Source organism: Vombatus ursinus, unplaced genomic scaffold, assembly GCF_900497805.2.
Source record: "Vombatus ursinus unplaced genomic scaffold, bare-nosed wombat genome assembly UNPS02014804.1, whole genome shotgun sequence".
Lineage (NCBI taxonomy): Eukaryota > Metazoa > Chordata > Mammalia > Diprotodontia > Vombatidae > Vombatus > Vombatus ursinus.
Genome location: NW_020954582.1, coordinates 514,433 through 529,896, shown reverse-complemented (window position 1 = coordinate 529,896; position 15,464 = coordinate 514,433). Strand labels below are relative to the sequence as shown.

The following is a 15,464-nucleotide window of genomic DNA, read 5'->3' as shown; positions in this document are numbered from 1 at the left end:
TTTCAGCTAGGACATGGGGTGACCTGAGTTTTCTGTATAAAAAGACTAAGGCATTGCTCCATAGTTAGACAGTTCATTCCTACATGGTAGCTCTTTCTATTGGCAGCCACAGCAGTACTTTCCCCAGGCCACTGGCTACTGACCATGTCTAAAGGGAAGCTGGGGTGGGAAGGGATGCAGCTACTGGCATATTAAATGAATGAAATGAACCTAAGTTAGGAGAATTTTAAAAACAACAAATTAAATGTTCAATTCGTTTTCCATGTTCATATACAAGCCTTGAAATACAAGTGGATAAATAAAATTCAAACTAGGGGATCACTACTTGTGTGGAAGAGAGTTGGGGGGGGACGCCCAGGGCAGAGATTCTCAGTCTCTTGTGTCATTGACCCTCTGGCAGTCTGGGGCAGCCTACAGACTCCTCAGGATAATGTTTCTAAAGGCAATCAAGAAGTAAAAGACATAGGATGGCAAAGGAAACCGGTTTTGCTGAAATATAGTTATCCAACTATTAGAAAACCAGAACACATTTGTGGACTCCCTGAAATCTTTCCATGAACAGACAAGGGATAGATAGATTCCAGGTTAAAAACCCCTGTCCTAGGGGGTCAAGGGGGGCTAGGAGTTAAATCAGTAATACTTCTAAAGTGCTAAGAAAAGCAGTGTCAAATATTTCACGTGCCATGCCTTTAGTGCTGCAACAGGAGATGAAATGTAGCCAGTCCTTAACTAAAGCAAAGGAGACCTCTGCTTTCTGGATCTTTGTGGGCTTTGCCTGCATTGATTCCACCTGTCAAGGACTCTCACAAAGCTTTGTATCTGATTTTATTCTCATGAGAATTTAGCTTTAGTTATTTGTGTTTCATTTTCTTTTTCCAACTGATCTTTAGAAGGCACAAAGTCAATTACTGCCAGAGGAAACTGAGCTCCTGGACGCATACATATTTTCTGCTTTAAAACGTTTTTCTTTATATTCATTCTAATCTAATCTGTTCTTAATTTTTTCCATCTTTTTAAAAAACTTTCTTTTCTTTCTCTTCATCTAACAAAGATTCTGCTTTCCTCATCTAAACCTGTCCCCAAAACCTATGTGCCCAAACTTGGCAAGGGCGATGTCAAGGATAAATTTGAAGCCATGCAGAAAGCGAGGGAAGAAAGAACTGAGAGGCGATCTAGAGACGAGAAGCAAAGAAGAAAAGAACAATTTCTTAGAGAGAGAGAGTGGAACAGGAGAAAGCAGGAGGTTGTTGGATCTGCTGCCTTTTTTTTTTTAACATTTAATTCGATGCTAAAGATTGTTCATGTTTTAAAGTATTGTTTCTTGTGGACTGAAATGCGTATGATGCAGTGTGCTTAATTTGTACGCTAACTCTTGCATCATGTGTGTAGTAAAAGAATTTTGTTCAATGTCGTATCTTTGTTTGGAGATGATCCTTCCAATGTAATCTCTTTACCTGTCTAGATGAAAGAAATGCTTGCTTCCGATGAGGGAGAGGAGATGTCTAAGGTAGAGAAGGCTTATGTCCCGAAGCTAACAGGTAAGGAGTTGAAAGAATCAGTGGGGAATGGAATTGTAAAGTAAGGAGGCAAAGAGATTAAAAAAAAATTCTCCTCTATTCATAGGAACTGTTAAGGGCAAATTTGCAGAAATGGAAAAACAAAGACAAGAGGAGCAAAGGAAAAGAACTGAGGAGGAAAGAAAGCGCAGAATTGAACAAGACCTGTTAGAAAAGAGGAAAATCCAACGAGAATTAGCAAAGCGAGCTGAGCAGGTCGGTGGGCTCCAGATCCTGGGGTTTGGCGGTGGGCGGCGGGGTAGGGCAAGGGATGGGTGGGGTGGGGAGTTGGGGCAAGGTGCCAAAAAACTAACTTGGGTGTGGAGCTGAACGTTCATACCGGCTATATTGGGGGTGTACATGGGCAGCCAGAAGACTCTGGTGTTCATAATGTCATCACCACCCTGGGAGCAGCCACACTCCAAAGGGACCCAGCAGGATGCTTTAGATCACCTGACACCTAGACGGAGGGCAGAGGAGGGCGGTGTGGACCCCGTATGCTTTCTCAAAGCTTAGTGTGGGCATGGCACCAAAAGGCAGCTGCTGGCTTGGCCATGGGGTCCGTGAGCTGCTCCTCTTCCTGGGAGCCATGCTCCCGTGTTCTCATGCTCCCTCCATGTTCCCTGGGTGTCTTCAAGGATGGGAGGCAGAGCTTAACACAGTGATGATGCCGGGGAATAACTGGTGATCAAACTCACCAGTGCCAGCCATAATTAGACCATATTTGAGCGATCAAATGAATGTCCAATGGTGATTCATCAGAACAGAAAATGCAGCCTGCACTTCACCTTCTGCGAGAGAGCTGAGGAGCTCTGGGCACGGCAAGGCAAAAGAGCGTGTGAATTTGTTCTGCTTGACCGCTCGTTTGTTACAGGGGAAGGTTTTTTTTTTTTTTAAAGGGGGGAGCAGAGTCCCCTCCCCGCCAAAAAAAGAAAAGAGGGTCATCGAGGCTCTCAAAAACTCAGAGAAGAAAGTTGGGAGGGAGCCACAAACAAACAGCATAGCTTTGACATTCGTGTGTTGAATTCGCTCTGCGAGCTGTATGTACAGGGATGTGTGGTTTCCTATACAAGCCTCTTTTTTCTGTTTCTTCTTGTATATGGAAATATTCATGTTTCAATTTATGTTATAACCCAACCCCTCCTCTCCCCGACAAGATACTACAGAGAAAAGAATTCTCATTAGGCTATTCTTAGCTTTTGTGGCAAAGATTTTCCCTGTTTTATTGGGCGTGAGAAGGTGGAGGGCTAGGGTTAGGGTTGCCATCCAGGACCTTTTCTGTAGGGCCCAGTATCATGTGTAGAGTCTAACAGGTGCTTATTGCATTGGTTGTTCCTGGACAAGATGTGATAGTCGGTCCACAGGCTCTGCTCTCACCTCTGGACAGCCAGATTTTGCCCTGAGCAGGGTAGCTTGGTGGTCCTGGCAGAAGAGTCAGGGATCTGGCCAGCTAGCTTCAAGACTTCACCTTTTCCAAAGGATGCGGCAGGTTTAAGTGAGCATTCCCCATTGCTGCATTTTACTGAGATGAGATCTACTCATCAGTTCACACAAAGTTTCAATACAAAGAAGACATTGCTTTCATTTCTAGTCTCAAGACTAGACCTCTTCTGCCTTGACAGTCTCTCTGGTTAGGAGAATAACAATGGCAGAGAAAACCCAGACAGTTTCAGTGGGCCAAATCAAATTTACCTGCCTTTGTCTTGGAAACCACCACTGTCCTTTCAAGGGAGGGTGTCTGGCAGGGACCAGGAAATGGGGCCAGCCTCCTTCTTCTGGCCAGTTTTGCAGCTCCTCAGTGGGAGGGACCCTGGTCAACATTGTCCTCATCTGGTGATGAGGCTGGTCTTCCACTGGACAAGTGTCTGAAGGTCTGCAGCCCTCTGGGAGGTGGGTGGTAGCAGATGAGGAAACAGGCGCAACAGGCCAAGGGTTTCAGAGGGGAAGCGATAGGTGTTCTCCAGTATGTCACAGGCTGCCTCGTCGTAGAAGGACTGGCCCTGGTGGCCCTTGGGCTCTGCCTGGAGGTCTGTGAGCAGAGGCTAGAGGCTACTCACTGGTCATAGAGGGCTTTTCGGTACACCTTGGAGTAGAGGACCTGGAGGTCTCTTTGGGCTCAGAGAATCTGTGCTTCAGGCCCACAGCTGATGTCCGAGCTAAGGCTGGACACTGGATCTCCTGACTCCACGATGAGTCACGGCTGTTTGTTTTCTAACTGCAGTTCAGGGGACCCACAGGGCTCATGGATGGGCTTGGCAGAGCTGGCTGGCTTCAAGAAGCTGTTGGGATGACTTGGGTAGGGGTGAACCATGGGTGCACTGGACAAAGGCAGCCTCTTCTGTGTCTTGAGGCCTCCTGGCTTCGAAAAGAGATGTAGCAATGCCCTGTGGCCCAAATACTTTCCGAAGTGTGTCTTCAGGTGGACGGGGGTGGGGGGAGGAGAGGAAGGACAGTGCAGGGTTGAGTGGGATACTGGCATTGAGGGCTCATTGAAAGAATAAAACAAATTAGGATGTGTGATGATGGAGCTCGAGAACTCCTGAGCTAGGACGTGCTGCATCCTCCCAGGCTGGAAAGCAGGATCATAGATTTAGGAGTCTACCCCCCCATTTTACAGTTAAGGAAACTAAGGCACAGAACAGATGAGTGCCTAGAGTCACATGACTAATAACACATCTGTCCTTCCTGACTCCAAGTCACTGCCTGCTATGGCATCTTAGAGCTTGTTAGAGTCAACACTCTCATGCTGTAGATGAAGAAACAGAGGGGAAGTCGTGCAGAGAAGGAGAACAAGCAGAATTTGAATTCAGGGTCTCTAAGTCCTTGTATAGTAAGAATTCTTTCCATTGCATGCAGTGCCATGAAAAAAGTCTAAGAACATGTGGAAGGTAAAACAAAAATAACCATATCATGCAAATTAAGTAAATATAAAAAGTCAAGTTTTAAGATTGAATTTAAAAATTGTTCTTCTATTCCATTTCAAACAATTTAGTATCATTTGTAAGATACAGAGGTAATTGCATGACATGCATTTGTGGAAGATACTTTTTGCATGAATGAAGAAACATTTATGAAGTACTTCTATGTGTCAGGTAGCCTGCTAAGCACCGAGGATACAAATATAAGTGATCTAGACAACTGTATTCTCATAGGAGGAAACACTGCAAAAAAGCTGTATGGGCCAGCCAAAGACCAGCCAAATTGATTGAATGTTACCTGGCTAATCTGAGGAGTAAGGTTATATAGAGTGGGTTTGAAGAAGAGAACCAAAGGAGACTGAAGGATGTGAAGAGCTAGTTATTTGAAAGGGACGTTCCCTCCCATGCCTAAGGCATCTTTTTACATTCTCCATAATTTGGTCCCTGTCAAAGTAGCTGAACTGCTGCATGCACCACATTGGTGGTGATGATGCTGCCTTGTTGGTAAAAACTCACTGACTATTTGGGAAGGTCCCTTGTTAAAACATCCATTTCATTGGGCTGTAGAAGAAAAGTTGGGGACAACTGGCAGAAGCTGCCAAGGAGCAAATTCAGGCTCCGTGTTATGAAAAACCTCCAGACACTCACAGTGGTCAAGATTGTGCAGGGGTGTGAACGCTTGTGAATCAAGGGTCAGGAGGAGGAACTGAGCATGTGCTGGCAGGGCTTCGAAGACTCAGGAGGACACTCACTATGGCGAGGAAGAGAGGAGCAGACTCTTTCTTCTGCTTGGTCACAGGGGACGCAAGGAACCAAAGTCCCAGGGGGCGATAAAGTTTGGGTGATGAGAGGAAACACTTCCTAAGAATTAATTATTGATGCGAGTGGAATGGGCTGTTTCTGGAGGAGGCACATGTCCCTTCACCGGAGATCTGGAAGAACACTGTTCGGGGAGGCTGTAGCGGGGGTTCCTTGTTAAGGTCTAGGCTGGACATGACCTTGGAGGTAGCTTCCATTCTGAGCTTCTACAAGTCTGTGATAAAGTCCCTAAGAGCTTAATAAATGACTTAGTTGAATTCTTGCTAAGAGCTGAGTTAGTGGATAACTACCCCATCTGCTGTCCAGGGGGCAAATTGTTTCCAAATTATTACTTTATAAAACAAAATACCAAACCCTTTCCCCTTCCAAACCCCTCTGCCTTTCCCAGCTTCTCTGTCTCTTCATTGTCCTCCTGGAATAGAGAGCAATGTTGTATTATTTACACCACTTTTTGTCTTTTTCTTCACTTCAAATTGAGTATTGGGGTCGATCCAATCCATAAGTGTCTTTTGTGGGTCATGCCCAAATCTAGCCCCTCCCTGTGCTGAATTGTTCCTCCTGTTCCCATCAGGTAAATGTGGGAGGGGCCCAGTAACCTTTTTTCCATTTTTAAAGGAATTGTATGAAAGAGTACTCACTGAGGGTAGTTCTGTCAATGAATTGGTTGTACATTTCCAGCATTAAAACTCTTCAAAGACTGGCTTATCTTTTCTCACGGAGGGTCAAGGGGAGTTGATATGGAAGGGTGTATGTATGTCCATCTCAGTTGAAACTAACAAAATTGTTCATTGCTGCTTTGAAGTCCCCTGGACGGTTAGGAGAATTAGACCCACTTCCATTTCCAGAACTTTATAAAGGTAGGCTTTGATAATATCTTAAAGTGTTGCTTCCTGTTAATGTTAATAACAGGAAAAATTATGTTGATGAAAAGCTTTTTTTAATTTCATGGTTAAATCTCATAATGTTAATATCCAATTGCAAAGTATCAATTTGACTTGCTAGTTACAGTTGGAACAGCAGCTCATCAGCCTGTTGGATGAATATCAAAAATAACATTTCCAAAATTTCACATTTGAAAATTTACTGCAAGTATTTTATTTTATTTGATTATTTTTCAATTGTATGTTTGAAAGTCGAAGGCAAAGCACCAACAGAATGTAATGATATGAAATTCTCATTCAATAGATTGAGGACATAAACAATACGGGAACTGAATCAGCGTCAGAGGTAAACACATTTCTTTCAATGAAACATTCACCTAAAATTATCTGGTTCATGAATTTTCTCTTTTTAATGAAAGAAAAATAGGTAAGAAGGGCACTTTTGTTGATGAAATACTTCACCAAGTAAAACCATAGTTTTACATTTTTGAATCTATAGCCAAAAATTATGTTGATGGAAAAGTTTTTTTTTTCCTTTCATGGCTACATCTAAAGCATCAGTTGGCATCAATTATAAATCTGCTGCCTAAGATCTTTGGTTTGAAGTACGCCTCCCAAAAGAAGTGTCTTGCAAATGAACCGTGACCCGCTACGTTTTAGATGATTTCGAGTTCAATATTTTAAAGATATCGGCTTCCCTTTGATCCTTTCGCCCCCTTTATGTAGCATGCCCTCGAGAGAAGTGAATCGGCACTCTGGTTCTCCTGCACTATTAAACGGCTCTGTGTGTTTGCATCTCACACAGTGGAAGTTCACCAACTACCCAATATTGGAGAACCATTCCTTTCCATCCAATACAGAAACCCAACATTCTAACAAACAATTTGATGGTGTTCCCTAGACTGTAAAGGCACAGAGCTGAGAAGCTTTATTTTAAGTGTATGTATCTGGGCTGCCTATCCCCCTGTATTAGATTAAAAAAAAATCAGGGGCAAAACCAGATGGTATGGAAGGAACTAATTTAAGTGACTTGAAAGGAAAACCATTTAAAATCTATTTTTAAGTAGCAAAAAGGCATATTTATAACATAGGATATTTGTTCATAGCAAATCATGTGGAAATATTTTGTGTCTCTTCATAGTAAAAACAACTGTTTATGAACGACTTTAGAATGTGGGCCTCGTAACACATTAGGGAAACACTTGTTTAAGCTCTTCGAGTCACCATCAAATTGGTTCCCAGCCCATTCACTCCGAGGACCCTCTCTTCTGGGCCATCAGTGCATGCATGCGCGGCTGTCGTTTCTGATCGTTGGTCACCCGGTTAGCAACATCTCTGTTCGTTTGCAAGTCTGATGAGCACCCGGGAGTGGATTTCAATAGGAAAAACTAATACACACACACACACACACACACACACACACACACACACACACAGAGCTTAGGAACGTTGATGTAGTTGCTGCAGATAACTGGGGAGAAAAAAAACAACCCTCTTTTTCTTCAAGTTACTGTTTGATAGAACCAGGATGTAACCGATCTGAGGTAGTGGTAAGTCTCCGTGAGACTCAATTTTGGGTGAGAAGAAACATTCTAACAACCAGCTTTACGCACTAGGAAGGAGACGATTCGCTGCTTGTGACAGTGGTGCCTGTAAAATCTCACAAAACACCTGGAAAAATGCAAAAGAGTTTTGAGGACCTGGAAAGAGAACGTGAGGAACAGGAAAGGAACAGACACGAAGAGGAAAAGAGAATCCGGTATGAGGAACAAAGGCGATCCCTCAAGGAAGCGAAATGCCTTTCGCTTGTTATGGTGAGTGTGTCCCGTTCTAGAACAACCCGAGCGGCTCAAAAACCACCCAGTCTGGTCTCTTTGGCGACTAATGGCGGCTCCTTGCCAACTTTCTTAGGATGAAGAAGCAGGGAGCCAAGGCACAAAGGAGTCTCTTTCTCCTGGAAAGCTGAAACTCACTTTTGAAGAAATGGAGAAAGAGAGACAAGAAAAGAGGAAGAAGCAAGCTGCGGAGGAGGCTCGACAGCGCCTGGAGGAGGAGAGACGGGCTTTCGAAGAAGCCCGGCAGCAAATGGTAAAGAGGCATCGCTGGGTAATCTCGAGGGGCCGGAATAACGATACCCCTTCCTGTAAATGTAAAAAATTCTCACCCTGAAAAGGACTGTTTGAGAAATTTCTGTGTGGAAAGACCTAATGACAGTGTTTTAAATTTCATATAACAGTATTCAGAATATAGCAACTAAAATATTTTGAAATCTCATTACCAGTATTATAATTTGACCTGAATGAAAGTATTTTTCACCTTATGAATTCCTTGTTCTAAAGAATCATGTTGCCCAAGAGATGTGAGATTTTTTTTTTTTTTTTTTTTTTTTTTTTTTTGGTGAGACAAAGTCACACAGCTAGTGAGTGTCATGTGTCTGAGATGGGATTTGAACTCAGGTCCTCCTGACTCCAGGGCCGTTGCTCTATCCACTGTGCCACCAAGTTGCCCCAGATGTAAGAAATTTTTAAGTCCAGTATAGATTTGGGCCCTTTAAGACTGTGTCATAATACTATAGTATGGTTGATGGTCAGCCCTGGCCCCCCCCACCATGGAATACAGGTAGGGGAGTAACTTTTCCATTCTTTTTTCCCCATTTTTTTTTAAACAAGGTAGTAGGTTTTCTCTACCTGCTCTTGAGTAGTTTCCTTATTTATGTGTGTCCCAGGTTCTGAGGCAATCCAGGAAGACATTCTGATATTTACTCACAAGTAACTAAAAATGAAACATTGCCTTCATTAATGAATCAATATGCTCAGAGTCTCCACCATGGTTTATAAAAACAGAAGAAATATCTTTTCCCATAAGCCTTTGCTCCTCTATTAGTATCAGATCTCAGTTTCATAAGTGTAGACAAACTTTTGTGTTCCTGACTATATAATTTATTAATATTATAATAATGCAAAACCTATTCACATATTTCAACAATGTGTCAGCTGTGAGAAAGGTCACAGCAGAATCACCACTAACTAGCAGCTGAAGACTCCTCCCTGGACATAGGAGCCTGATTTCTACTGGCACCATTTAGATCTCTCAGTTCTGCCAGTGAGTCAGTCAGTAAATACTTATTAAGTGCCTACTGTGTGCCAGGCACTGTGCTAAGTTCTGGGGATACAAAGAAAGGACCAAAAAATAGTCTGTACTCTCTCTGGAAGGTCACAATCTAATGGGAGAGAGAACATGCAAACAACTAGGTATAAGCAAGCTATATGCAGTAAGGTGTAAGAAGACTGGAAAGGTTATATTCCTTGGAAACTGATATTCCTTGGCAAAAGACTGGATTTGGAAGTGAGAGACAATGATGTCTGGGGGATGGCACCAAGGTTGTGAGCCTAGTGAGTGGGGGATGGGGTTGCCCACCACAGTAATAGGAAAGTTAGGAAGATAAGGGGCTCAGTGTTGGACATGTTGAGTGTAAGATGTCTCCTGGTCATCTAGCTCAAGATGTCTGAAAGGCAGTTGGAGATGTGAGATTGGAGATCAGCAGAGAGGATAGGGTTGGAGAGGTAGATTTGACAATCATCAGCTTAGAGATGATCGTGGAATCCATGGGGGCTGAGGAGATCTCCCAGTGAGACAAGACAAAGGACTGGGTCCAGGACAGAGCTTAATGAACACCCATAACTAGTGGATATGGCCTGCATGAAGATCCCCCAAAGGAGACTGAGAGTGGTCAGAAAGGGAGGAGAGCCAGGAAAGGCAGCAGACAGGGCCAGAAGGAGGAGGGTTGGGGACAGGCCACTGGATTTGGCAGGTAGGAGATTTTTGGTAGCTGTGGGGAGAGCAGTTTCTGTCCAATGATAGAGCCAGAAGTCAGTGTTGAAGGTGAGGAGAGTGAGAGGAGATGAAGTGGGGGAGTCTCTTCATGATGTCTCCTCAGAATCTCAACAGTTAATTAGCTTCCTTTCTTGAAAAGTTTTCTTGCTCCTTTCTCTGTCTCAGTCAGGAGGCTGACTCCCTTTCTCCCCAGTGGTGATTACACTGCCACTTCCCATGGCATTTCTAGCCTCTTAGAACAGTGTCATTGTCCCTCATTTTCTGTGGAAGGTGCTAGTGAATTAGGGGGATGATAAAAAAGAGGAAAAATCAACCGTGACCTTTTTGATCATCAATTTAAAATATAAGTAGAGAGCTATGGGAAAGCCCTGAACCCACTCCTGATGGCCCAGCTTCTAAAGGAAATCCTCTAACTTTCTGGACCCATTGACTTTGTCCTTGGTAATGCCCTTTTCTCCTGAGTAGACAGTCTTTCGGAGGTCTTGCCATCAAACATTTGCACCTTCTCAAGACGAACCTCTCAGCTGGTCCTCTGAGGACAGTCTCAGCAAGAGATCCTTGGGGCCATGCCAAAGGCCTGCTTCTGGACTTCATGATGGTAGGGAGGCTCTGGCTTCTGGGAACTGCCCTGGAGTGAGCAGGAGGGAAAGAAGGAACCTTCAAAGAGACCATTTTATATCATGCAGAAAATTTCTAATTTAGCGATTTTGTAAGTTCTGAGAAGTAGTAGAGACTGGCTTTGGCATCAGTCTGGGTTAATTTCCTCCCCTGACACACCCTGGTTGTATAATCGCAGGCAAGGCTTTAACTTCTTGGTGCCCCCAGGTGATTCTCTAAGGGCCAGTTGCAAAGTAGTGGTCAGTTGTCATCAATGGAGAGAGCTTCCACATTGGGAATTCCCCACCTTCCTGAAATCAAAGGTCAGAAATTTGTGCCACCTCTAACCTTTCCCGTCACCCCCAGGATGTTCTCCTAAAGGATGTCTGAGGTCTAAGTTCCTTTACATTTGACCCCTATTTTTAAATACAGACCTTTGCCTTGGGCAGGTCAATGAAGAGGAGGGCAGCTGTGAAATGGAAAATTCTCTTCGAGAGTCTCATCGCCCGGGGAAACTCAAGCTCAGCTTTGAAGACATAGAAAGGCAAAGAAGAGAAGAAGAGAAGAGGAAAGCTGAAGAAGAAGCCAGGAGGAGAATAGAAGAAGAAAAGAGAGCTTTTGCAGAAGCTAGGAAGAGCATGGTGAGCAGTGGGTATCCCCAGAGAGGGGTGGGCTTGGGGCCCACCCCTGGGATGTACAGAGTTACTGAAAGAGACAAGAGGCAGAGAGAAGTCCAGTAAGGAAAATTCCAAAGGCAGAAATCAGCCCCTTACAGATCTTGCCAAGGGTTCGAGGACCCTCTTAGCTCAGGCAAAGAGTGTGAACACTCCAATTGTTACTTTCTCAGTTCAGGAGGAAGTTTTGGGGTGTGTGTGTGTGTGTGTGTGTGTGTGTGTGTGAGTGAGTGAGTGAGAGAGAGTATATGTACGTGTGTGTGTGTATGTGTGTGTGTGTGAGTGTGTTTAAGGTGGACTGCAAACATTTCCATGTAAAAAAAATGTATTCAAGAGTGTTTGAAACTGATCTGGTTTTAGAAACCAACTTACAAAGAGACCTGTGGATTGGAACACAGTGGTCTACAAAATTAGTGAACAGCTATGAATCATGGGAAAAAGTTAGCTCCAAGGGGCTGGTATCACTGACCCCTTTGATAAAACAAAAACCAAAGACTATCTACTCCTACTTCAGAGCCTTGTTAGAGTCCAGTTGATGTATCTTGGAGTTGATATTGTCCTGATGACCTATACATTAATGGGACAAAATTGTAGAATTGGAAGGCATTGTAAGGGCTATCCACAGTCCAACTTTCCTGTGTCTCTGACAGTTCTCTTTTGAAGATGTCCAGAAGAGACACATTCTTTTGAAAAACCCAATTTTGAAAATCACTGATATAAAGAAAGCCCCTTATTTCTAACCCAACAATTCAAATTTATTTACTAGTGCCCCCTCATTTGGACAGTGCAGTCCTCAACATACCTTCTCTCTGCAGTTGTCCTGAAAGCTCCCAGGAATGTGAATTCAGAAACAAAATGTTTCTCCTTCATCTTCTCTAATCGTTTCTTTCTTGGGGTGTGGTGGAGCAAATAAGGAGAAGTGGCAGAAGTGACTTATTTGTAGATGGCAGAAGTTGGGCTTGAAGTGGTTTGAATGGCCCCAAAGTTGGCTTTCCCACCACAACACCATGTGTGCCTCTCAGTGATCTTTCACAATATGGATTTATCCTTTTCAAAATGCCTCCACCCACGTTAGGCCCTTTCCACCTTAAACTCTGAGATCTTGCCCTGTCCTGAGTAAACTTACAAGGGAGGCAGGGCAAACATTGTTAAATCCACCTTAGAGATGAGGAAGAAAAGGCACCCTGTATGTCAACTGACTCATTCTGGGTCATATAGCTAGAATTCAGACCTGGCTTCCAGTCACTCCCGGGCTCTTTCAACCACAAAAAGTCCCAGTGCCTTTATTTTTAGCATGTATATCATCAAAATTAAGCTTCCCCCTTTTTGATTGGTCTACAAAAACAGTAAATAATTATTTTCAACAGGTCCTAGACAGTGATTCTCCAGAGATCTACAAAACAGTCTCACAAGAATCCCTTATACCAGGGAAACTAGAAATTAATTTTGAGGAGTTATTGAAACAAAAAATGGAAGAAGAAAAGAGACGGACAGAGGAGGAACGCAGGCATAAACTGGAGATGGAAAAACAGGAATTTGAACAACTGAGACAAGAAATGGGGCAGGTAAGCATTTAGTATCGAGACATTTTGGAAACAAGAATACGTCCCCTCTAGGCATCAGTCACAGAGGTGGGAGGCATCGATTTGTAGTTGAGAGCTCAGCCTTACAGTCAGGAGGCTAGGGTTCAAGTCCTTTCTCTGACACATCCAGCGTCTGCTGTGTGACCATGAGCGAGTCATAACCCATCTGAGCCTCAATTCCCTCACGTGGAAAATGACTGTTGAATCTACCTTTTGATGCACAAATGACACCATGAATGTCGAGCACTTGCAACTTCAAAATGCTATGACAATAGCAATTACCACTGGTAGGAAAGTGCCCTGGATGAACAGCATCAATAGGGATGCTGGGAGAGCTCCTGGAAGGTCTCTCCTCAAGTGCTACCAGCCTAGTTTAGCATTCTCTTGTCAACATGGTGGGCAAAAGCAGAGACTCATTCATTTATTCAGTCATTGAACAATTCTTATGTGCAAGATACTGGGGTTACAGAGAGAGAAGACAAAATTCCTGCTCTCAATAAGCTTAGACTGCAATGGAGAGGGATAAGAATGTATACTAATAACTAGGATACAGGGAAGACAGGGACAAATATGCAAATGTCAAAGAAAAGTGCTATGAAAAATTTGAGGTTGAACTAGGGGGAGAGGATAACGGAAGGTTTCCTGGAAGAAGGAACAGTGATGGGCAGAGCAAAGTGGCTGTGGTGGTCAGTCACCTAACATGCATTTATTAAGTTCTTACTGTATATCAGGCACTGTGAATGCTGGGGACCCAAAGGAAGGCAAACACAAGACATCTAGAGGAGAGACGAGGCAAAATGAGAGAAGGCATTGATGGGATGGCCTGTGTGTGTGTTCCTATATTTGCATCCCCTAGAGAAAGTGAGCGCACCATCACAGTGGGTGCACCTTCCCTGGTGAACTTATGGGAGGATATAGACCAGATGCAGCCAAATGATGCAGGCACAGGTGGTTCATGATTTTTATCACTGGTGTCCCCATCTGGGAGGTTACAGATTCAGTATTTGAGAAATCACTAACACCTGATGGGATGAGTAACAGAAATGGGATGTGGCTCTGAGTGAGCCTACTTTTTTTTTTTTTGAAAGCAAAGAGGATAGAGAAGCAGAATGATGGTGGGGTGGCGAGGTGGGGCAGGGCATCAGTGCAGATTAAGTAGGTATACTCATATGAGGAAAACTAGGAACCGGAGGGCCAAAGCATGGTGGGAAGTATTTGGGGGAAGATCAGGGGACAGATTTTTGGGGCACTCTGTATAAATGAACTATTATTATTCCTCCAATTTTTGAAAGATAAAATTATTGTGAAGGCAGTTTAAGAAATTAGCTTTTTTACTTTTGGCATAAAGTTCCAGCAGATTTCCAGATAGCTGGTTTCCCATTGGTCCTGTATCATTAGCCTCTCTATGCCTGGTTTCTGATTCATTCTCCCAAATTCATTTGTTTCTTTTTGCCCAAGTGATCTGATGATTAAAATTGCTTCCTTTTCTGCCTCCACTGAGATTCATCCAAATGTCTTTTTTGTTTCCTCCTGTTTTCTGGATTTCCTCGTCTACATATGCCTTGACATCCAATACCTTCTTCTTCCCTATCCCTTTTGGAATAAGGTCTGCCCATGCAGAGCCATATAAATATATACATATATACATACATACACACACATAAACATTTGTGGTGAGACCTTGAATTCTTTTGATTTTTGATTACACTTTGTGTATTTCTTCTTTTTAACCCTTGGATTATCTTTGGTGAGCTTTGGTGTGCTGTGATTGCTTTTCTTCCCACACTACTCTATGGTAGCAAATTTGTTGGATGTCTGTGCGGATTTTTTTCTGCACCCATCAAGTTCAATTTTAGTCTGTCAAGATTTTTTTGGATGCTATCTTCCACTGTGGGCTATCCCTCTCATTTTGTGCCATATGCAAATTTAGTAAAGGTGACATTTAAGCCTTTGCTCAGGTCAACTCAAGAAACATTAGATGCCTGTAATCCACAAGACACTGTGAAAGGTGTGGGTGATATAAAGACAAAAAAAGCCATTTCTCCTCTCAAGAAGTCCATGCTTTATTGAAGAGGAAGGGGCAAGGATGCGATATGCACACAAATAAATACAAAATGTATTGTACACAGTAACTTCAAGCGGGAGAGAGTGTTGGCGGGGCAGGGGTGAAGTCAGGAAAGGATTTGTGGAGGAGGCAGCAACTGGGCTGTCTTTGTAGTTAGGCTTACTACAATTCAGACATTTTCAGAGCAGCTGTGTAGAGATGGGAGCTGGGATGTCACCTATCAGGAACAGGTAGGCAAGCCTGTGCAATAGCAGTGACCTCAGAGTTGTATGGAGTGAATGTAATGGACAGGAAATACAACAAACAACACAAAACGACATTCGAAGGCTTGTGAGCTCAGTAAAACAAAGGTAAGAATCCAGGGCTGCCTCTGTGCCGTAAGAAAACAACGGAGTTGGATGTAGAACATGTCCAAGTTCTAACCCAACAGGACAAGTTCTAAAGAATTAGAGTCTTACTTCTTGTTAGCCTTACCCTGAGAACTTCATGTTGGGTTTGAAGAAAATTGCCATAGAGGTGGAGGCAGGCTTTCGAATA

At 43.4% G+C, this 15,464-nt stretch overlaps 1 protein-coding gene across 7 annotated transcripts in view; it reads left to right on the top strand.

Annotated features, from left to right (window-relative positions):
- The window catches only part of NEXN (nexilin F-actin binding protein), a 73,693-nt gene that overhangs the window by 30,652 nt on the left and 27,577 nt on the right, over nucleotides 1–15,464 (top strand). For 6 of the 7 annotated variants that reach the window (XM_027874068.1, XM_027874065.1, XM_027874067.1 and 3 more), the window contains exons 3-9: nucleotides 1,463–1,538; nucleotides 1,624–1,772; nucleotides 6,479–6,520; nucleotides 7,791–7,988; nucleotides 8,086–8,262; nucleotides 11,055–11,246; nucleotides 12,647–12,844. In XM_027874068.1, the coding sequence (XP_027729869.1) occupies nucleotides 1,463–1,538; nucleotides 1,624–1,772; nucleotides 6,479–6,520; nucleotides 7,791–7,988; nucleotides 8,086–8,262; nucleotides 11,055–11,246; nucleotides 12,647–12,844 (1,032 nt within the window). The remainder of the gene's footprint in view (nucleotides 1–1,462; nucleotides 1,539–1,623; nucleotides 1,773–6,478; nucleotides 6,521–7,790; nucleotides 7,989–8,085; nucleotides 8,263–11,054; nucleotides 11,247–12,646; nucleotides 12,845–15,464) is intronic. The other variant, XM_027874072.1, reaches the window with a different exon arrangement.